At 35.0% G+C, this 23684-nt stretch overlaps 1 protein-coding gene across 4 annotated transcripts in view; it reads right to left on the bottom strand.

Moving 5' to 3' along the window:
* Positions 1-23684, bottom strand: part of CSMD3 (CUB and Sushi multiple domains 3) — an 831873-nt gene that overhangs the window by 723754 nt on the left and 84435 nt on the right. For all 4 annotated transcript variants that reach the window (XM_054692020.1, XM_054692021.1, XM_054692022.1 and 1 more), the window contains exon 2: positions 1033-1255. In XM_054692020.1, coding sequence (XP_054547995.1) covers positions 1033-1255 — 223 coding nt within the window. The remainder of the gene's footprint in view (positions 1-1032; positions 1256-23684) is intronic.

Here is a 23684-nt window from a genome sequence, read left to right as displayed (position 1 = left end):
AAAGTGGGAGGATAATATGTATCAAACTTTTAATTAAATGGAAAAATCAATGCAAAATATTATTGGAAGTCTGATGAAAGTGTAAAAGCTTAATGTTGATAATCTGCTTCCTGTAGATCAGGAAGGCATACACACAGTATCAATTATTCAAATGAGTAATGAGTAACAGAATCACAGAATCATAACTTAAGCCCAGCCATGTATCTAAAAAATTTAATTCTTACAGGTTACTGTTTAGAACATTTGAATTAGAATTTCAAAACACTAAACACTTTATAGAAAACATATACATATTGGTCAAATTCTAGAACTAAATTACATGTCTGGTATTTTGAACTTGTTGGTTAAATTAGATTCGATATGCTTACAGGAGCTTTTGATAAGAAAATACTTCATATATTTAGATATCCTATTTACCAAAAATAAATTCTGAAGAAACACTTAAATAACAGTCAGGATGCCAGGTAATTTTCACATCTGTTTTATCAATTAGCTTAAAAATAAATAATTTCTTTTGTATGCATAATAAGATGACTGTGCCCATTGGTGACATGAAATAATCTACTTGTAAGATAATTAAATTTTATAAACCATGCATATTATTTTAAAAAATCTAGCTACCAGCACATGAATTTTGATTTTAAGTATATTTGCATATTGTATATTAATTTGGGTACATACCAATGAAGGATACATTGCCTGGTATGTTTTACATTTACCAAAAGTTATTCCTATAAAGAATGATGTCTGAGATAAGTATTAAAAGAACAAAAACACAACAGAATACTTTTATCTATTTAAAGATGTCACAACCAATTTACCTAAACTTTTTATTTTTGAGAGATAATAATACTAGTATTATGGAATTAGAGACAACAAGCTAATTTTATCAAAGGGATGATATATTTCCAAATGAATAATAATTAGCTGATGAATATGATTTCATTAATATTGCACTACAAATGCTAAATATCTTTGTAAAATAAACTACCTTTACCCATAAAATATTTTCACATTCAAAAATACACTAACCTTGTTCTAAAGTTTGTAGGATGAGGATGTCCATCATATAAGGATAAGTAGTCGTATTCTTCTTCTAGAGCAAATGACTGAAAAACAATTTGTATTCTATTCCGTTCTTCAGCTATAATTACCCATGTACAGTTTGCACCATTTGGATATCCATATGGAAAACCAGGGCTTTCTATAGTGCCATTAAGTCCTTTTAAAGTTCCACCACATGTATAAATAAATCCTGCAAAAAACAAAACAAAACAAATAAAATAGACATTAACATTATATAAAACCAGAACAACCCAGGAGACACATTATTTTGAAAAAGCCCAAGTTCCATGTACAATAACTTTGCAAATGACTATTTAAGATCTTTGTGAATAATCCAATTTAAAAAATTAAAACATTTTCACTGCTCTCCTCCCAAGACTGCCCACCTATGTCTACGCAGGCTTCTCTTTAAATAAACCTGCCCCTTTCAGAGGCAGCTCACTTGCCTGCTTATGACTTTGTAAGTGCCTATTTACTTCTTTCTCCTTTTCCTAATAAACTTGCCCATTTGGATACTAAAAAAAAAAAAAATTAAAGCACATTTAATAAAATTCTAGAAGTCGTGTCCCTTATCAGATACATATTGTATTAGTAATGGTAAAACAGCTGAGGAAGTGAAATCCCCCATAAACAACTGATTCATTATCCATTACATGATCTAACAGACCAACGCAATGCTAGAATGTGATTTATCTTCCCTGAAATAGTTTCCAGTTTAATTGTGAACACTCATAAATAACAACTGAAAATGTGATGTGTTTATGCATGTCTTGGGAGTCTTGATGAATTAAGTCCACTTTTTCTTGGTAAAACATGTTACTTTGAGTGGACTTATATATCTTTACTGTGTGGCCCATATGCTTTAGGAAAGGCTGCCCCACACTGATCCTAGCAGAGCAATAAATGTCTAGGGTCTCAAAGTTAGAAAACAAATAAGCAGCTCTGTAATTGTTTTATCTTTGACCAGAGCGGTTGATCCAGATGGACAGTCATAAATTAACCATATCAGAGTGAAACCTAAGATTGGTGATGAATATATATCAATAAATTGAATCCTAGAAAACTAAAACCTATCATCTTAAGAACTTTCATATTAGTTCTTTGGGAAATCTAAATTATTGAGAAAGTAACTTAGCTGATATCAAGAAAACTTACCTTTATGTTTTTGTGGAAATAATTTATGAATATATAATACAGATGTCTTCCAGTTTTTGGAAATTTGCATTCCATAATATTACTTTAAAAAATGTATTTATTTATGCATTAAAAAACTGGGGTATAAGCCAGAGGTGTGGGTGTAGGGTAGGTAAAAGTATCAGGCTTTTCTGCCCTACCGCCATTAGGATAGTTGAGGGAACCCTGTGGTCCTGAATGCTTGCCTGATGGCGGCTACCTGAAGTGGGTACACCTGGGCTGAGAGACTGAGTATATAAGGGCGGTGTCACCGGGACGCCAGCAGAAGCCAAGAACGAACGGAAGATGAGAGAAGAAAAAGAGAAGCAGAAACAACACCAGAGAGCCCAGATAGAGTGAGGATTTGCTGGGGGCTGGGAGGCCTGCCGCCTCCTGGCCCCCCAGCACCCCTGCCTGCCATATGCCTGGTAAATCTAAGCAAAAAAACTGCAAAAGCCACTGAGGTCTCCAGGACTCTGACTCCTCCTTTTTCCGTTCTGCTCAATCAGAAAACCTGCTCAGTGTCATTCCTGACCCTACAGGAGGTGTTAAGAAGATTCACCAGAGACAGAGCAGGGAGCAGAACAGGCAGATCTACTGAGATGCACTGCTGAGGGGAGCAGTGGGCGAGCCAGGAGAGGTCTGCTGTGCCTTGTGGGTTGCTCCTTGGCCACACAGGACCAAACCTGTTCTACAGTGGCTCTGGACAGCTTGATAGCGCTATCTTTAATCCCTGGGCCACCAGGGAGGCCCCCATAATTTTACTTTTATGAAACACCTACGTTAGCACCTGATTTCCCTAAGAAAAAAGTCAAAGAGTGTTTCTGCTTTACGACAAAAAGCGACACCTGAAGATGGCGTTCAGCCTTTTCTTTGCGGCTGTGCTGAAGCTGCAGCTGGCAACTTACCGCCCAAGGAGAGCGCCTCCACCGTCCCAGGGAACTGCTTTCTGCAGAGTGTGTATGTATCATATTATTCTTGCTTTTACTATAGGATAGTGTTCTTTTAGGTTTTATGTGTTATTTGGTATGATTTGGTAGGTTATTTTTTGGCTCAGAAATGTTTCCTCATGAAAACTGTTTCTCTGTGTGCGGTTCCTGCTTTGGAGCGGTTTCCTTGGAATGTTCTGACTCCAGAGAGCTGGGTAGGCCTACATTCTGTAGTCATTTAGGGTACTATAAAACCCTCAGATAACATGTAACTTAAATAGCATTGTTTTGTTCAATGTCATTTTGTTATAATTTTGCTGAGTAGAAAGAATCCTGGCAGACATGGAAAGGAAGTTCTCTGAGGACCTGGTTTTGTTGCTTAACGTAGTTTCTGTGAAGCTATTCCTGATATGAGGACTCACTGTGCTTTGGTCAGAGAGATGGTCCCTAGCATGTATCTAGACTACTCTCCATGCTGCTATAGCTTGGATCTAGCGACAAGCAACTGTGAAGATTATTTGCCATAAAACTATAAGTCAGAGATATCAAACTGATTTGCAGGAGAACCTTCTGTTCTCCCCAAAGCATCTGATTTTGGAGTCAGATGTAGAAATATGGAATACTTGAAGCTTCCCTTTTTGAGAAGGTATGAATACTTGTTATACAGCTAAAGACATTTTGACAAGCATAAGGAAGGTGGGAAATCACAATTGTAGACTGTGGCAGACAGACAGACTGATTTGAGATCATGCCCTGCTCTCTTCTCAAGAGCAATTTCCTTTTGGTATGGGAGCCATTTCTCAATTAAACAGCTGTGTACTTTGGCATAATTGGCGCTGACATTAGTTTTGAGGCCTGTAGCTCAGGGATGGGTTAATCAGTGTAAACTATCCTCCTAAGTTTATCCTCCTGAATACCTATTTCATTCAGGAATCTACTTCTATTATATCCATATATGGTAAAGTCCTAAGCCTGGAATATTAAATATGTGAACGAAGCACAGTCCTTGTGATTATTTTGCTCTTCTTAAAAACTCACCAAGAAGATGGATCAGGTAGAAGCTTTTAAAAATCAATATTTGTGTGTATACATACATTTTTGCTCATACACCAAAAAGTCATAAGGGGCATTTTATGATTTTCAAAAGTAAAAAAAAAGAAAGGTCCCTTTTAAATTGCTTCTTACAGAGCAATTACTTTGAAGCCTTGGGTTAATTAGCTATCACCCATTTCTATTAGTTTTCTGCCTGAACAGCTTCCAATTTGAACTTCATAACTAAATGCAAGCATGAATCCCTTCAGCTACAATCTGATCTATGGGCTATTTTATATATTCTCAAGCCCCATAACCCTGATGATTTAGAAGAAGGACATATGTCCTAAAATAACATGCTCAGTTTTGTCCACTAATTCTTCAAGGGCCTGCTGATCCATGCATTTCAACTCCTCTCCTTTTTTTCTGGGAAAATTGAGAATTACAAACAATTTTTAAGCTTATCTGTATTCTTAACTTTATTTTCATTTTTGTTTATGTCTGATTTCACATCACATATACATAGTAATAAAATACATTTTCCGAACAGGTTTATATTTTCAATCACAAAAGAAAATCAGAAAAAGCATTCTTAAAAGTAAACCATAATCTCCCCTCATTTACTATGCTTCACAAAGTTAGTCAGTGTTATCAGCTTAGTATTCTTGTCCCCAGGCCATTTCTGGCACATACAGATAGATATAGGCATATTGTATATTCATTATATATATTTACAAATGGAATCCATCATTACATGCATGTATTTTTGTATCTTTTTCTTATTTTTGTCAAAAATATGATATTCTTCTGAATCATGTATATCACTATGCTCTACAAAGCTAAAGACTACAAAGCTACGTGACCTATGGCATGTCCCTACATAATTTGTTTAACACATTTCATATTGATGGTTTCATTCTTGTTGATTGCAAAAATGTAAACTTTTGTACTTGTGTGATATATCCTTCAGATAAAATTCCAGAAATGGACTTCTATATTTTAAAGTTAGATAGATAAGCTTAACTATCTTCTTTAAGTGTGACAATACCTGAGGCTGTCACCATGTTGGGAAGTGTTTCCCACCTCCAACCCCAATTATGGCAGCACTAGATCTTTTACAAGGGAAAAAAAAAATTCTTGTGTTTTTATTTTGAATTGCTATGATTACTATTGTTATATGCTTCTTCATAACTCTTATTTTATGAATTGACTCTTCATATCCTTCACATATGTTTTAATGAATACTTTCCTTTTTTCAGTTCTCTTTTAGGACACAATTGCTTTGGTTTCTGGTTATTCACTGATTGTTCATATTTGCTGTCTAGTATATTTCTAACACATTTCTAACACATTCTCTGTAGCCATTGTTCTAGTAAATTCACTATTCCTTATTGCTCTTTTTTCCATATTTGTTCATTTATTTATCACATATGTCATTTACCTAACAGGAAGTGATGAAAAGGACACTAGCTTAGCCTATTTAAATGAAATTGATTATAACATGAGATAACAGAGAAATATAGGTCATTATTATTATTATTTTTATTTTTCCTTTTTCCTTGAAGTGGGGTATAGGCCAGAGTTGCGGGGGTTGAGGTCATTATTATTATAGATACGGTAGATACAATGGTTGGAGTAAGCACACTTTGATGTTATAACACATGAAAGCAAAATTCAATCTAGATAATTCAGTATGTATTTATAAAAAATCCTTGTAAACAGGCATGCAGACATCCCTGTATTTATATGTCTTTATAGAAAACTGACATTCCCAATTTCCATAGATTCAGTCTTCAACAGTTTCTGAGCACCTTATGTTGTATTTTTTCGCACCTTAATTTTAAATGTCTACTTAAAAGTCTGCCAGAGGGGAATGGTGAAAAGTAGGGTGTAGAAAGGGCTTAATGGACAATGGTAGAAGACTATGGGTATGTTTTTTGTTTTTTGTTTGTGGGTATGGTGACATACATCTGAAGATGTGTAATCCTATACCTCTGAATCATATAAAGTGTGGTGAAGCAATAAAAACCAATTTAAAAAATTGAGATTGATTTATATTTGAAAATAGATACAACCACATGATTTAGATCACAAAGTAAATAAGAGTTTATTGATAATATAGATTTTAGAATGTTTTCTCTGTTTTTCCTTTCATGTTCATATTTTATCTTACCTGTGCAGTGCAGAACTATGCAGTATGTCTATTTGTTCAGGATTTTAGAAAATGTGTTATCATTTCTTTTGTGTGAGACAAGTTCCATGTGAGGATAACTTTTATACCCATGTCTATCCACAGCAGTTGTACTTTTGTGCCCAATTATGCTGACATGACTTTTCTTTATCCTCAAAAGTGTTCACATTTCTGTTGTGACACAGTCCGTGTTTGATAAATACTTGCAAAGAAATTAATAGTAGCATTTAACCTCTTTCACTGTGGCAAACAACATATAATATAAAGTCTATCATCAATTTTAAGGATATGATATTTTTGTACAGTAGACCTCTAGAACCTTTTTATCTTGCCTTATTGGAACGTTACTTATTCAATAACTTCAAATTTTCCCCTCCCTTGAAACCCTCACAAACACCGTTCTACTCTCTGCTTCTTTGAATTTGATTACTTTAGATATCTCATGTAAGTAGAATTGTTACAAGGCAGGGAGAGGGACACCCCAGAACCTGCAAACCGGCCTGCTCCAACTAAGTTCTGCCATCCACCGCATCAACACAAAACATATAAAACTTTAATAGAAAGGGACATTAATACAATTAGTAAACAATACAAAAAAGGCAAAGAATATAGCACCCAAAGCACCCAAAGCTACCCATCGCCTCATGGGTAAAAGTCCACCCAAATAGGATTGACCCAGAGCAAGGGCCGAAAGCTGCCACAGGTCCAAAGCAGCTTTTCGTGGGGACTCACAGAAAAGTATCAGAAGCAACCAGACATTTCTGGGAGGAAAACAGCAAAATCAAAATCAAGGTAAAAGCTGTCATTGTTAACCTCTCCACAGGTCTCTCTCCCACATCTATTCCAACCAAAAAGCAAGTGTAGTTTCTTCACATGTCTCTCTGTTCCATGTGCCTCCTCCAGGTCTCCTGGCTCTCCATCCTGCTTTCTTCCTTCTCTTTCCCTTCTGCAGCCTGCCCTCTCTTTGCTCCGCCCTCCTTTGGTGGGGCAGGGAACCTGGAACTTCCCTCTTTCCTGGGGACCCCCCTATTAGAGAATCATGCAGTATTTTCCCTCTGGGTCTGGCTTTTTTCTCTTAGCATAATGCTGTCAAGGTTCATTTACGTTGTAGTATATGAAAGGATTTTCTTTTTAAAAATAGCTTTCTATTGTGCATTCCTCATGTTCTTTTTCTATTTACCCTTCCATGGACATTTGGATTATTTTCATTTAATTATCATGAATAATACAACAAATGCTGGAATGTATCTCTTTGAGATTCTGCTTTTTATTCTTGCAAGCAAATACCCCGAACTGGGATTGCTGGATTGTATGATAGTTGTTGTTTTTTTTTGTTTTTGTTTTTTTATTTATTTATTTTTTTTATTTTTAGGACCATTCTTATTCTTTCCAAAGTGGTTTTTTGATTTTTACAACAACAAATACATGCCAACACTTATTTTCTGTGCTTTTGATAATGGCTATTCTAACAATGTGAGACATTATCCCATTTAGTAAATCTAGAAATCTATTAACCCATGAAAGTTTTTACATAGACATTCATGATATCTGCAACTATGGGCTTTTGTTTTCCTTTTCTAATCTGTATACCTTTTATATTATTTGCTTGCCTTAGGAGCATGTCATTTTTCTTCCTGAATCTCTTAAAATGGTGGCTTACATTGATTGACTACCGAACATAGAAATATGTTAATTACTTTTTATATATTGTTTAAAATATGAATTTTTAAAATGATTAGTGATATCCAGTATGTTTTCATATATCTGCTGACCATAAGTTTGCCCTTTATTTGACAAATGTCTATCAAAGTCCTTTGCCCATTTTTAAATTGAGTTTATTGTTTTTTAAGTTATTGAATTGCAGGAATTCCTAATATATTTAGGATATTCATCTTATATCAAATAGCTGGTTCACAAATATTTTCTCCCATTGCAGAGGTTGCCTTTTCAATCTGTTGTTTCTTTGTTGCACGGAGATTTTTAGTTGGACAGAATTCCAACTGTCTTAAGAACCAGATGAAAAGATAACACAACACAAGTTATATGAACAGGGGTGCAGGCATCTTGTGTCCTCTCCCCAAACCTCCACATGTTCACCTCCTAGAAGCTCTCTGAAACCTGTCCTTTGGGGTTTTTATAGAGGTTCTCACAGGCATAATTGATTAATTTATTGACCAGTGGTGATTCATTCACTGCTAGCCTTTCTCTACTCCATTAAGGAGAGTCTGCTGGAAGTTCGCCTGCCTTTAGGGCATGATGGTGGGACTTAGAATTCCAGCCCTCTATTCACAAGTTGACTCTCCAGGCAACCAACCCCCATCCCTGGTGCTTCCAAAAATCACCTAAATCACATAACAGAAGACTATTAACATTCTCAACTCTTAGGAAATTCCAAGGGTTTTGAGGGTCAGTGTTCTAGGAACCACGAAGGAAAACCAAACATATCTGAGAAATATATCTTGATGATCTAAGTAACCAAATGTGTATTTCTTTTCTTATAAAATTCATTATCACATAGTTTTCAACATATAGTGAGAGATACGTTAGATTTAAACCTAAGTTATTCATTTCTTTCTAGTGAGTATAAATAATAGTGTAAATTTTGATTTAGATGTCAGTATGTTCATTGCTTCTATATAAGGATAACAATTGATTTTTACATGTTTACTTTGTATCTGCAAATGAAAGGAACTCATTTAGTAAATCTAGAAATCTAGAAATCCATGAATTTTTTTTACATAGCCATTCATGCTGTCTGCAACTATGGACTTTGGTTTCCCTTTTCTAACTGTATACCTTTTATATTATTTTCTTGCCTTAGGAGCATGTCATTTTTCTTAAAATGGTGCCTTATATTGATTGACTACTGAACAGAGAAATATTCTTGTACTTTTGCAATAAGATATTCTTGGTTGTGTTATATGATACTTTTTTTTATATTGTTGGATTTTATTTGCTTGTATTTTGCAAAGAGCTTTGCATCAATATTTATGAGGGATGTTGATCTGTAATTTTCTTTTTATGTACTGTGTTTATCTAGTTTTGATATCAGAGTTGTACCAGTTTTATCAAAATTAATTGAAAAGTTTTCCCTTCTATGTTGAGAAGATATATAGATTGACATTAAACTTTAGATATTTGATGGGATTATCCAATGAATACATCTGGACCAAGTGATTTATTTTAGAGGAATAATGTAATTATGAATTCTACTTATTTTATTGTTACAGGGCTAGGAAAAATCAAATGACATATTTCATATCACATGAATGTTTCTTAAAAGAGAAATGAGAAGGGCCTCCCTGGTTGCCCACAGGTTGAGTCTCAGTGCTATCAAGCTATCACCAGCCACTGTGGCCTGAGTTCAATCCTGAGGGAGCTAGCTCACATGGGGCAGCAGACCTCCCCTCAAAAGTGTATTTCAGTAGATTTGCCTGTTCTGCTCCCTACTCTATGTCTGGTGAATTTTGTCAGCCTCTACCCCCACCCCTCATCTCTGGCCTATACCCCAGTTTTTGTATGCATAAATAAATAAATGAATAAATAAATAAAATGAATCTTAAAAAAAGAAGTGAGAAAAGGAAAGCATCCATTAAAATATATGTGAAGGAGGGCCTCCCCAGTGGCACAGCGGTTGAGCGCTGGGTTGCAAAACTGCCTGCAGCCTCTGCAGCGCCGGTTCAATCCCCAGCCACCGGGCGAGGGTCCCACATGGCGCGCAGACCTCTCCTGCTGCTCGCTGCTTCCCATAGCAGTGTACTTCATCACTCTGCCTGTTCTGCTCTCCCCTCTGGCTCTGGTGATTTCTCTCACCCTCCCGCACTTCTGACTGTACCCAGTGCTTGTATAAATAAATAAATAGATAAATAAATCTTTAAAAAAATATGAAGGATATGGAGAGGCAATTTGTAAACTAAGAATTATGAGCCCAATAGTAATCAAAACAATTCCAAATAAAATAGTAAGATAATTTATTTTGCCTTTACAGTGGATTCAGTAATTTAAGACAATGCCATACACGGAGTATTGATGAGGTACCTAATGTACTCAATATTAGGTTTTTACTAAATTTTTACATAGTGATTCAATCTTTCAGCTTTAAAATCTAATGGTAGTAGCAGATATAAGTAATTAATAAACATACATGGGAAGTTATAATTGGAGTCTTTGAAATTACCTAAAATATATAATGAATGAGGTAAAAAAAAAAAAAGAGATATTCAAATTTGGGTTGATTTTTAATGAGTTAAACTTGCTCTTTCGTTTTTGTCCTAGTTTTCTTAATTTGAAATAAATATGTTCTGTAGAATTAAAGGTTGCGCTTGTCTAAGGCATATTTCCTAAAGTATACCAATCACACTGACCCATGGGCATTTTATAAATTCCCTTAGATTTCAAATTTTGCATATTCAACCATTCAGCATGTCCAACATATTCATTCCTTTGCTGCTTAACGGGAAAAAAGAAATACATATTTTTTTTTCCCCTAAGATACCTGGATTCTTTTATACTGTAGAACCTATAAGCTGATTCCACCTTGTCTGGAAATACTTACGATATTTACCATTTTCCATAGTAATGGAATTACCAGACTTGTGACATGGTTAAAACATTTACACAGATATTTTTAAAGGTTCTAAAGTAAGAACATCATGAAGAAAAATGGGATAAACAAATCAGTGATGAAAGACTAGAGACAGAATCTACATCTTGAAAGTCGAAATAATCAAACAATAGAATAAAGTCTATCAAACTGGCAAATGAAACTCTTAGACAAATATTATCATATTCCATGTAAACATTAGCCTATACTATCAAAAGGAGGAAATTAGTGTCTCCTGTTGCTTCCTAGCTTCAATACATGATTTTCTAAGGCCTTTTCAATAGCATAAGTTATTACTCTAAATAAATAATCCAGGGCCTCCCTGGTGGTGCATCAGTTTGAGCGCAACAGGCTGAGCACAGTGCTGTGAAGCCACAGCCTCTGCAGCGTGGGTTCGATTCCTGGCTGGCCAGGGATAAACCCACATTGTGCAGTAGACCTGACCTGTCTCGCCTGCTGCTCCCCTCAGCAGTGTTTTTGGTCATCTGCCTGTTCTGCTCCCCTCTCTGTCTTTGGTGAATTCTCTCACCCAACCGTGCCTCTGACCTGTACCCCTGTCCTTGTATAAGTAAATAAATCTTTAAAAAAAAAAAGATAAAATAAAAGTCATAAGAAAAATAAATAAATAATCCAACTGAAACATGAAAGTTGTCTGATTCTGTAGGTTTGCTTGTAGACTTTTAATTAGTTCATTAGGACCTTACAAAGTTAAAGTGAAGAAAAGATTAGAATAAGATTGTGATATAAATGACTTAATTTGATCTGACTAATATATTGAAGAAATATTAAAGGGCAAGAATAAATTAGTTATCAAGCACTGTACTCAAATAGAATGTAATGTTATCATATTAGTATTGCATATTTCAACTTTCAGAAATTATGACTTTTATCAGCCATTGACCAGAGATGTCACACATTACCTCTAGTGACATATACTTTATAGATTTTCCCCTTCGGAATAAAATAATATATTTTTTTTTAAAATAGTCCATTAAGATAATTATTTCCATCATATTCTTCTGTTACTAATACCTTAATTTCCTTTTGACCTTTAGCCACTAAAATGGATATTAATTATAATTAATCATAACCCATGAACCATATGAGCTTTAAATTTAATGTTTGTTGGCACAATTTCAATGCCTTTGAGTAATGCAAAGACATCATTAAATCCCATTCTCTTCAAACTTTTTCATAGGTATTCTGAATATATGTTAACACCAATTTTTAGCTTATGTGACTTCTTTCCTCTTTAACAGAAATGTAATCTAATTTTACATTGATCATCTCTCTACCTTTTGTGCCTTTCAACTAAGTAGCGAGTACTATGAAAAAAAAAGTAAACAAATTATGGATTTAACTAGAACTGACTTTTATCACTTAACAGCTATGCAATAATAACACCAAACTTAGAGATTTCTTTTTTTTTTTAAAGATTTGTACAGTCCCAAGGCACGGGAGGGTGAGAGAATTCACCAAAGATAGAGCAGGAGCAGAACAGGCAGACTGATGAAATACACTGCTGAGGGGAGCAGCAGGCAAGACAGGAAAGGTCTTCCGCACAATGTGGGTTTCTCCCTGGCAAGCCGGGAATCGAACCAGCACTGCTGAGGCTGCTGACAGCTTCACAACGCTGTGCTCAACCCAGTGCGCCACTGGGGAGGCCGTTAGAGAATTCTTATGAGGGTCAGCAATTGCATATGTGTAACTTCTGGAAAATTGGGAAAAATGACTATATAATCTTCTAAGTATTGAAGATTTTTATCTTAAAGTATCTAAGCTATGCGTATGTCTATAGCACCTTTAAAAACTTACTATCTAGAATACTTGTAATATATTACCACATTATAGCTACATCTTCAAGTCCTTGAGAACAAAATTAATCTTTAGATATATTTGGCTTTCTGTCCATAGTACAAATAATTGTAAAAACATCCATTAGGTAGTTGTATAGAATTAGACATAATTTGACATAAAGATGCTTTTTTAAAACATCCATGTTTGCTTTAAAATAAAGTCTAAGTTTACTTTGAATAGTATACTTTTTCATATAAGCTTGACTTTCTGATCTTTAATATGTGAAATTCATATTGTATTTGAGTGTCCTTGGGGCATCAAACAAACTAAAAATACAGAAATATTGCAAAATAACTTGAAAAATAGATTTGGAAGATGTAACTTCATATTGCAGCAATTGGTGTGTTAGACATCAGAGGGCAAGTCACTCAAATTGTCTAAACCAAAGTTCTCACATCACTGCAAAGATCCACTCAAACACCAACCACATAAAATTTGCAAAAAAAAAAAAAATATATTCAAATAACTTTACATTAATATTTGTTATTCTCTGGCAGAATATTAAGATTACATAGCACTTTACAGTTTACAAAATTTTTATATTTTTTATCTTTGGATTAGTCATTTACTCTCATCTACTCCTACTGTGGCTCTGATTTGCATAATAGAAATTGCATGAAATGATTTTATAAGGATTAAAATTATCACATAAAGTGTCCAGCATATATGCAAAGCACAACACTTAACTTATGGTTATATAATCTTTATTATTTATACAATTACAAATACTGATAACTATCAGAACAGATAATAATTTAATAAACTCCTACATTAACATGAGGTTCAAAACACAGAAACCATGAAGGGTAAAAAAGTACTTGCTTTCTGTGTGAACTTGAACAAAGATCCTTAAAAATTGCTTTCAAAGTATAATCTTTTCTATGTTAGTTATAATCATTTTTAAATATTTATTTATGCATACAAAAACTGGGGTACAGGCCAGAGATGTAGAGGGTGAGAGGATTCACCAGAGACAGAGTGGGGAACAGAACAGGCAGACTGATTGAAATACACTGTTGAGGGGAGGTCTGCTACGCCATGTGGGTATCTCCCCGGACGGGGATTGAACTCATGATACAGTGGTCGCGGACAGCTTCATAGGCTGTGTCTTAACCCCTTGTGCCACCAGGGAGACCCAAGATTTATTTATTTATGCATACACAAGCTGGGGTGTGGGAAGTAGAGCAGGTGGATTGACTGAAGTACACTGCTGAGGGGAGGGGAGCAGTGGGCGAGACAGGAGAGGTCTGCTGTGCCTTGTTGGTCATCTCCCTGACCAGAGATGGAACACATGTTGCAGTAGCTGCTGATTGCTTCATACTGCTGATACTTAACCCCTGGTTCCACAAGGGAGACACCACTAGTTATAATCATTTTAATGCAAGTCACAAAACAACTTCATCAGATAAAAATCATAAATTTTGAATATCATATTTTCTTCAATAAATCCATACAAAGCACAGTGCACTTAATATGACTGTATATTCTTAATATTATATTTGATGTTAAGTTTACTAGAAAATTTCAAGAAATTGAAAAGACAAAGACAAGTACAAGTTCTAATAGATTTAGGATGCTTATGCAGTCAAGATTAGAAGTTTCACAGAATTTACACCCACCCATGTTGTAATCCATTTGGATTAATTAAGATAAATTATTTATTGTCCTTTTGTACTTTTATAAGGAAAAGACATGCCTAGAGCTTTACTTCTGTTTATTATAAAAACTTTGCATGGAATAACTCATTTAATCCTTTCAAAAGCCCTGTGAGATATCCTGTACTTATCTCAATTTGCAGTTGAGCGACTAAGCATAGAAAGGAAGAGTAATTTGGAGTAAATGCTCAGTTCATATGCTGCAAAGTGTCAGAGTTGGGATTTGAACTCACATATTCTGGCTCCAGAATTTGTATCCACAACTATGTCATTTGCTTTTTTAATCTTTTTTTTTTTTATTTATTTTTAGTAAGTTCTAATCTACCATGTTAATTTTCTCTGATTTTTCATTTCTGTTCTAGTGTTCTACCTTTTTCTCAATCCCCAGCCTTTGTAGATTCCTGAGAGAGTTTGTTTTTAAATTTTATTTTTTTTAAGTTTTTTTTTTTTTTTTAATAGAGGCATGTTTTATTTATTTATTTGTTTGTTTTGTTTATACAAGCACTGGGTACAGTCAGAAGCGCGGGAGGGTGAGAAAATTCACCAGAGCCGGAGCGGGGAGCAGAGCAGGCAGAAGGACCGAAGTACACTGCTGAGGGGAGCAGCGGGCGGCAGGAGAGGTCTGCGCGCCATGTGGGACCCTCCTCTGGTGGCCGGGGAGCAGCCGGGGATCAAACCTGCACCGCGCCGCAGAGGCCACGGGCAGCTTCGCAACCCAGCGCTCAACCGCTGCGCCACCAGGGAGGCCCATGTTTTTAAATTTTATATAACATTTTCGAAATTTTCCACAATTTAATTCAATCTTTTGGTAGCTAACTTTTCGAGTATCCAACCCTCTTCTTCATTTAATTTCTTTCCAATAACACACTTCTTGGGCCTCCCTGGTGGCACAGTGGTTGAGCGCTAGGCTGCGAAGCTGCCCACAGCCTCTGCAGCACCAGTTCAATCCCCGGCGAGGGTCCCACATGTCACGCAGACCTCTCCTGCTGCACCCGCTGCTCCCCTCAGCAGTGTGCTTTGTCTGTCTGCCTGTTCTGCTCCCTGCTCTGGCTCTGGTGAATTCTCTCATCCTCCCGCACTTCTGACTGTACCCAGTGCTTGTATAAATAAATCAATAAATCTAAAAAAAAAAAAAAAAACAAAAAAAAAACACTTCTTTAAATCATAAATGTAAGATGAGTTGGTTTGCAAAAAATTCTGATGTGGCTGTTATAAGGCAGTTAAAAATTAAGGAATTAAAAAGTTCTTCTCATTCTTATGTCACAATTAAAAAAAGGATTTTTTTTTCTGTTTTTGGAAAATCTAGCTGACAAATGCCAAGCAAAAGAGATTTTTTTTTTCAAGGAAGCTCCATATATTTAACAACAGAGATTTGTTATATACAGTGCATTTTTTTCAGTATGTAGTCATGCTATTCATTCAGTTCTGACTTCTGATTTCTTTATTTTTACTTTTTGTTAGAGTGATCTTTACACAATTCAATCTAAATATTATTCAACTTTCTGTCTCCAATGAAATACAAAGGTAAACAAGTGACTGTGCTGAATACACAAGGAAGACATCACAAAATATAGACATTATAAAATGATTGTGTTTATGTAACAATAAATATTGCTTGAATGACCTTATATTTTGCCATGATTAAGAATACAAATAAGTATTCTTTTCCTTATAGAGAATTTATAGCTTTGGGTATAAAGTGGAAAAAAAATAGTAAGATTTTTGTGTTGTCTAGCATTTAACTTGAGTTCCCATCATTTCTAATTTATGACAGAATAAAGATATTTCAGGCAATTGAATTCATTTGGGGGCACCATGAATTCAACTGCCCCTCTCCTCATACTTAACAAAATCTGGAGGTGTCTTATAGTCTTCCAGACACAAGCTTCCTGTCATGTTTATAGCCTGAACACGTCTATTAAAAAAAAAAAAAAAAAACTTGCAAGAATGTGCTGAGATGGAAAGAGCATAGAAAATATTTCTGTATCAATAAAGTAACTGAAAGGCATTCATGGTTATATTTTCTGACTTATCTTCCTTTGACACTTATTTTTCTTCACTGCAGCTGCAATAATATGATTTTCCCTTTTCCTCCTTCTTATTGTTACCCTACACATCTTAACCTAGTGCTAACAATAGCTGTTCTGGTTATTATCTCCTTCCACACCTCCATGTGGCTCTTCTTTTAGGTCTGGAGTCTTTACTTACTTTAGAAGGAATAATACATTGAAAGACATGGAAAGGTAAAAATCAGGCTCTTTGTGATTCCAGAGAGTGGTTATAGCACTTAGCACATCAGCAAACAAATCAGGAGGACTTTTGAATTTCTTGCAGGTTTTCTTTCTTGCATGGTTTGGAGAGCAAGAGTATGAGTGACAGCTAAGATGACATTACCATTTGGGGGACACAATTCTGCAAGTGACGTTGTACAAGGGAATAAAGGGAGGTGAAAGATAAGTTGTCATTGAATTGGTTTTCACACCACTGAAAGTGTATTTTAGTTTAACAGTAGTGACAGTCCAGCTCCAACCTGCTGACAGATGGCTGCTAGCAAGAAGATATATAGGAGACTTACTGTCAAGACACAAGCTTTCATGTTAACCAAAGAACATTTTTTAAAAAGAGCATTTCAAAGAATGATGAAAGTAAAGAGAAATGATATTTAACACACACATTGCAGAAAGAATATCTGAGAGTCCAAAGCAGAGCTTAAATTGCAAAGAGGAGGAAACTAAATTTCCTAAGTGTGGATGCCTCCAAGAAAATAAGCAAACCCTTAAGAAAAATGGTTGGTATTGGGCTTGGATACTGTATGGATTAGAGAGCCCACTGAAAATGGCAAAAGCTACTAAATCAGTATACCTGTCAAAAAGAGTTCTTTGGTTTTCTAAGCAGAAAGTTAGAAAAGTGAGGGTGATTTTCATGTGCCATGATCATATTATGAATTTAGCATGCTAATTATGTATTGTTGTTGGAGGCCAGAATTATTATAAATGTGATTATTTTTTTTTAAAAAAAGAAAGAAAAGTTCCTCTAAACCTCACAACTAAAACTTATGGTCTGGTTTAGACTTCTATCCTGATTGCTTTTGCAAAATTAATGACTCTTCACCTTCATTATTGGTTTTATCTATCTATTTCTGTCACTTTCTAACACTGATCAGCAAATGTGCCAAAAGTGCATGTAAACCACCCCTTTTGACATTTCTAATTGGAAAATTCTAGTCGATGAAGAGATTTTTTTTTCCCTCCATGGGGTGATTATAAATTTTATGTCCTATAGCAAAAGGACTACTAGCACATAAAACTGTATCATCACTATTAAAACTGAAGAATGTAGGAGAAATGATAGAAAGGCTTGATGTATTTGCTGAGATATCTAGCTATATGTCTCAAGAATGCCTTACCAAGAATACCTTACTGACATGTTCAAATAAAAAAGAAATAATTTCAAATATATAATTGTCATTTTGAGGAATAACCTCTTTTTTTCCCAAAGATTTATTTATATGCATACAAGAGTTGGGGTATAGGTCAGAGATGCAGGGGGTGAGAGGATTCACCAGAGACAGAGTGGGGAACAGAACAGGCAGACTGACTGAAATACACTGCTGCAGGGAGCAGTGGGCAAGGCAGGAGAGGTCTGCTTCGCCATGTGGGTTGCTCTCCAGCCGGCTGGGGATCAAATTCGTGCCGCAGAGGCTGGGGATTGCTTCATAGTGTGGTGCTTAACCCCTTGTACCACCAGGGAGGCCCCCTGAATAACCTCTTTTAAAAGCATTTACGTACTACCATATGCCCTTAATTTGATATTATCTACTTCAAAAAGAGGAGTGTATCTTCTTTCAGGGATATAAAATGATTCAGTGCGAATGATGTAGTATAATAGAACATTTACAAATGATTTCTCTCAGCGCTTTGTTCTCGTGCTACTCCTTTCAAGAAGTGAAATCAGCTTCTTAAATCAGGGTAGGCTGTATTAATTGATTTTTCTAACAGATTAGCCAAAGTCTTTGCCTTCTGGTCTGGGCCTAGCTTTGAGAAGTCTAACCATTTCCAGTCATTCTTGGAACCCTGGGCCACCATATCAGAAATCTGATTCCTTGCTGAAGAGACACAACAACCCACACTCTTCTAGCCACCTAGAATAGGTCCACCATTTTGGACGTTGCAATCCCAGCAGGGTTCTTTGGTAAGGGGAACTCAGGTAACACCAGAATGACTGCCAAGAACATCACTTAGAAGAGAAGAACCATCCCTGTGCCCACACAGCCTAAAGAGAGAAAATACATAATTGTTCTTTTAAATTGGGTATAGTTTCTTTCTTGCTTTAGATATCTAAAACATACAGGAAACTGAAAGATAGTAAATGAACTTGTTCCCATTCCCTAAATTTCTCTTCTTCCCTTTAAATGCAAGTTCTCGGGCCTTCCTGGTGGTGCAAGGGGTTAAACACCACACTATGAAGCTTTCCACAGCCTTTGCAGCATAAGTTTGATCTATGGCCAGCCAGGGAGCAACCCACATGGTACAGCAGAACTCTCCTGCCTCACCCTCTGCTCCCTTCAGCAGTGTATTTCAGTCAGTCTGCCTGTTCTATTTCCCACTCTATCTCTGGTGAATATTCTCACCCCCTGCATCTCTGGTCTATACCCCAGCTCTTGTACACATAAATAAATATATTTTTAAAAATATAATAAATGCAAGTTCTCAATACTAAAAAAAAAAAAAAATGCCATTTTTTGACAATGCCCTACCCACAAGTCTGAACCATTTACCCTAACTTCAAACCACATGTTGTAGCACTGACCACACTCCACTAGTGTGATTCCGTAGTATTGGAGGATAGCTTTTAGTTCTTTTCCCCGTACTGAGCTCAGTGCCAAGAGTGCTAGCTAATGTAGTGTTTGTTAGATGAGTGACAGTTGAAATGGGTAATGCATGTAGAAATGTTATATAAACTTAGTGTCTTGCAGATGTCTTTTTTAATCATTTCTGTATAACTAATTATAAAAATAGTTTATTTACTAATAGCCTGAAAACAAACAAAAAAATTACAAGTTAAATAACAGATCTGAGGTGATAAGGGAGTGACAATATAGACATACCAGGGGAATAGGTCTGAGGGTTGTCTGTAAAATAAATTACACTAATTTGTATATAAAATAAATATAACAATAATTTTATACTATTATGTAAAGACAAGGAAAGGAAATAATAAAAAGAAAAATGTTAAGACTTGAAAGTGATCCTTTATATTCTGTTTGCCAAAAATTTGATTATTTATAATGTGATCCTGGTGGTTTTAAAATGTTTTGGGTAAAATGGAGATACAGTAAAATTAAGTTAGGCATATTGAATAGAATATGAAGCATGTATTTAAAATAAGCAATATTTCATTTCATCATAGAATTTGGTGTATTTACCATCAAAATGAGAAATGCAATTATTGAGTGTTTCTTAAATATCAGACACATAAATGCTTTGCACATATTCTATAGTTTAATTCTTAGAAAACTTATGAGACAAGAATAAGCATCCTCCTCTTAAATTTGTAAATTAAATTTGCCCATGTTGACACAGTTAATGAATGGCAGAGACTTTGCCAAATTTCTGGTTTGACCATTCCATCAATTGTAATCAATGATAAGAGAAGGCAGAATGAATCTATGGAATATTCTACTTACAAGAATTGTTTTTTAAATAAGGAAATATCGTGTATCTTCGATTTGATTACTTCTTCTTCTTCTTCTTATTATTATTATTACCATTAGTATTATTAAAGCAACACTGGTCCTATTAGCATTGTGCGTATACTCTAGCCATAACTTCCATGAATCTACCATTGGGGTCACATTCCTGAGAGATAACAGATGCTCCTAACATATTTCAGTGTAATAATGTTTGCCATTACTTTCTGATACAAAAGCACACATAAATAAAGGGCTAAATATTATTCCATCAAAAAAATTTTCACCCAGATCCTCAGATTTTGCCTTTATGTGGAATAATGTATTTGTAGATATAATTAAAGATCTAAAGATGAGAGCATCGGCATTAATGTGAGCTCTAAATCCAATGACAAGTATCTTTATAGGAGACAAAAACGGAAAGACACACTGAGACAGAGGGGAGGAGGCTCCATGAGGATGCCTTATAGATTACTTTTGCTGTCACAAACAAAGCAATGCTGTTATCACCAGAAACTGGAAGAGGTGTGAAAGGATTCTTCCTAAAGCCTTCAGAGCCAGCTCAGCCCTGCCAGTAACTTAATTTTAGGCTTCTGGCCTCCAGAACTGTGGGAGAATAAATTCCTGTTGTTTTAAACCTCCAAGTGTATGGTAATTTGTTATTGGAGCCCTAGGAAACTAATAGAGCACCTATTTCCCAGTTTCACACATCTGCCAAGGGCAATACCATGCTTAGGAGAAAGAAGTAGGTGATTTCCTTGTTTGTTTGGATATGGTACTTAGTGTAAAATTCTCTTGAAAAGATATTTAAGGTGATACAAAGAGCATTTCAAGCAAGAGGGAGCAGACAAGAGTAAAAGAGCAGAAAATAGAAGGACTAGAAGGAACTTAAGAATTTTTGCAGTATAGATAGAGCATCTGGGTGGCTGAAGTGCAGTTGGTGGTGGAACACAGAAACCAGGCAGTATAGGCAGTTTACTTTTACCTCTTTTAGGTAAAATGAGACAAATCATGTTGGTCTTTCTATGGCCCTAATAAGGGCAGTGATCATTGAGATATAAAGCATACCTTCTTTGAGGAATTTTTTTAAAGTATTACTCAGCCTGCTGATATGAAGGGGGAGAAAATGAAACAAGTATCTCCAATACAATAACAGAGCACGAAAGTACAGAAGCAAGTAACCTGGGGTTACTTGTTGATTAGAGGAAGAGATACTTGTGTAATTATAAAATAATTGCCCCTTCATAATTTTCTTCCTAAAAATGCACATGACTACAGGGAAAAGGGTAGATAAATGATTGTTGTACTAAATGCTCTCCTAACAAGACCAATTTGCAGTTGAGCTGTTTATATCCCTTTGACTATAAAGAGCAGTAATTATATATGACACTGAAACACGAAATTATTCAATTGACTCAAATTTGTTAACCTCACATTCTTTTGCTGTGGTGCTTGTTTTAGGTCCATCCTCTGCATCAAGACCTTTTTAGAGTTTTTTCAAATCTGGCATTATTTTATTCAAGTCTATTTCTACTTGATTTCCAGAAATAGTTCTGCTTTTCTCACCAGTTCTACATAATGACCTTAAAAGGGTCCTGCTAAAGTGAATTCACTCTTTAGACAAGGTTTCTTATCAGTTTTTCACACTTACCAGAGGGGACTTTTTTTCCCCAAATCATGTAATGGTTTTCTCTATAAATAGTATTTGTGAGTTTGAGTCTTAAGCTATTCCGTTTTAAAAAATATATATCACTGGCTGGAGTATATCTTATAAGAATGGCTCCATTTTTACAAAGATAGTGCATATTTTTTGCTAGTCTCAGTGACCTACTTTGCTTTTAAGACTCTGCACTAACTTATTTCTCTTATCTCCTACCTTTCTCTTATTATCTGCTCTCCTGTTGACAAAACAGTCTAGATTGTTATCTTCAATAAAAGAATACAAAGTTATAAGCATCCATGGATTGTTTGCACATATGTGAACAAACTATTTAAACTAATGAAAGACCACTGTATGTATGTGAAAGGAAATTCCAGGTGAAATCAAAACATCTTGTATTAAAGAGAGGGAAAATATCTCCTTGACTTCTGCTTTTTACATGAAAGTTTTATTCCCCAGAACATAAAATGATTTCAATATGGTGATTTTCAAAATTAGTCGACTTAGTTTTGCCCTCTTGAATCTGAATGTTTGGATGAAGGACACTAAAAAAATAAAAAAAAAAAAAGTCAAAGTGAGCTAGAGAAAAAGTCTTTTAGCAAGAATTGATTTATCTTGGAGAAACTCCTTTAAATTTGAAAGAATATCTAGGGAAAATGAAAAAAAAAAGGGACAAATCATAGCCTTGCTTTCTAGAAAAAGAAGTACAGACTAATAATGGAACTAATTTTGAAGGACATAATTATATTTAATTTGGATCAATCTCTTCAAATGTAATAATCAAATAAATATAAAATGTTTTCATTAAACAAAACTCTGTTGTATTGTTAGAGCTAAACTTTGAGCATTGATTACTTGGTATATTATTTTGTTACTGAAGTGTCCATGTTAAGAGCCCAAATTTTTTCTAGTATTTCACATAAATTCATCCTGGATCTAGTGAATGTCAATGGATAGACAGTTTGAATGATTTTTTAAAGTGCCTATATAGTATTTAAATGTATATATTTGAATAGTTCATACAGGTAGCATGAATTATAGGGATGTCAGTAACTTTAAGAGGCAATTAGTTTGAAATTTTATTATTAATTTATAATCAAAATATTTTTAAGTTTGAAATAAAAATTTTACAAATTAGTATAAAAAGTACTACTTATGCAGAATTGAGTGGAAATACAAAAGCAAATACTTCAGATAGAATAAGAAAAATGAGAAGCGTAACAGAGAAAGAGAATAAGGCTTGTAGAAGGGTTATAGCCAATATCCCCATGACTGGAGAGGACAATTTTTGTCTACAGAACAAAATGAAAAAGCTCTGTGTAAAAAATGTGTATGAAAATGAAATACATTATTTTAAGAGACACTGTACTGGGTACTTGAGATATCCTGAAAGAGCAGATTTTAATTGTTCTCACACACAAAAATGGTAACGATGTAAGGTAAGATATAGTTAATTAACATGACTTTGTCAAACATAATAGAATGTACATGGATATCAAAGAATCATGTTGTATACCTTAAATATGTACATTTTTACACAATAGTTGTAGGGAATTTAAGATCCCCACTTTCACAAAGAACACATCAACCAGATGGAAAATAAACAAGGAAATAATAGCCTTATATAAAGAATAAGTCTACATGAGCATAACAGAAATATGATTATAGAACAGAGACTACTAGACGGGGAGCAAAATGGAGGCGGGGGTAGAATGGACTATGGTGAAGGACAATAGGTCCCTTGGTGATTGTTGTAGTGTGGTATGATCCACCTGTAAGGTATGGTCCCATGCCTATAAATCTTATATAGTGTGGTAAATCAATGTTACC

The sequence above is a fragment of the Talpa occidentalis genome, unplaced genomic scaffold, assembly GCF_014898055.3.
Source record: "Talpa occidentalis isolate TD23 unplaced genomic scaffold, MPIMG_talOcc4v2.1, whole genome shotgun sequence".
Taxonomy (NCBI): domain Eukaryota; kingdom Metazoa; phylum Chordata; class Mammalia; order Eulipotyphla; family Talpidae; genus Talpa; species Talpa occidentalis.
The sequence above is the reverse complement of the archived record's forward strand: the minus strand, read 5'-3'. Positions and strand labels throughout refer to the sequence as shown.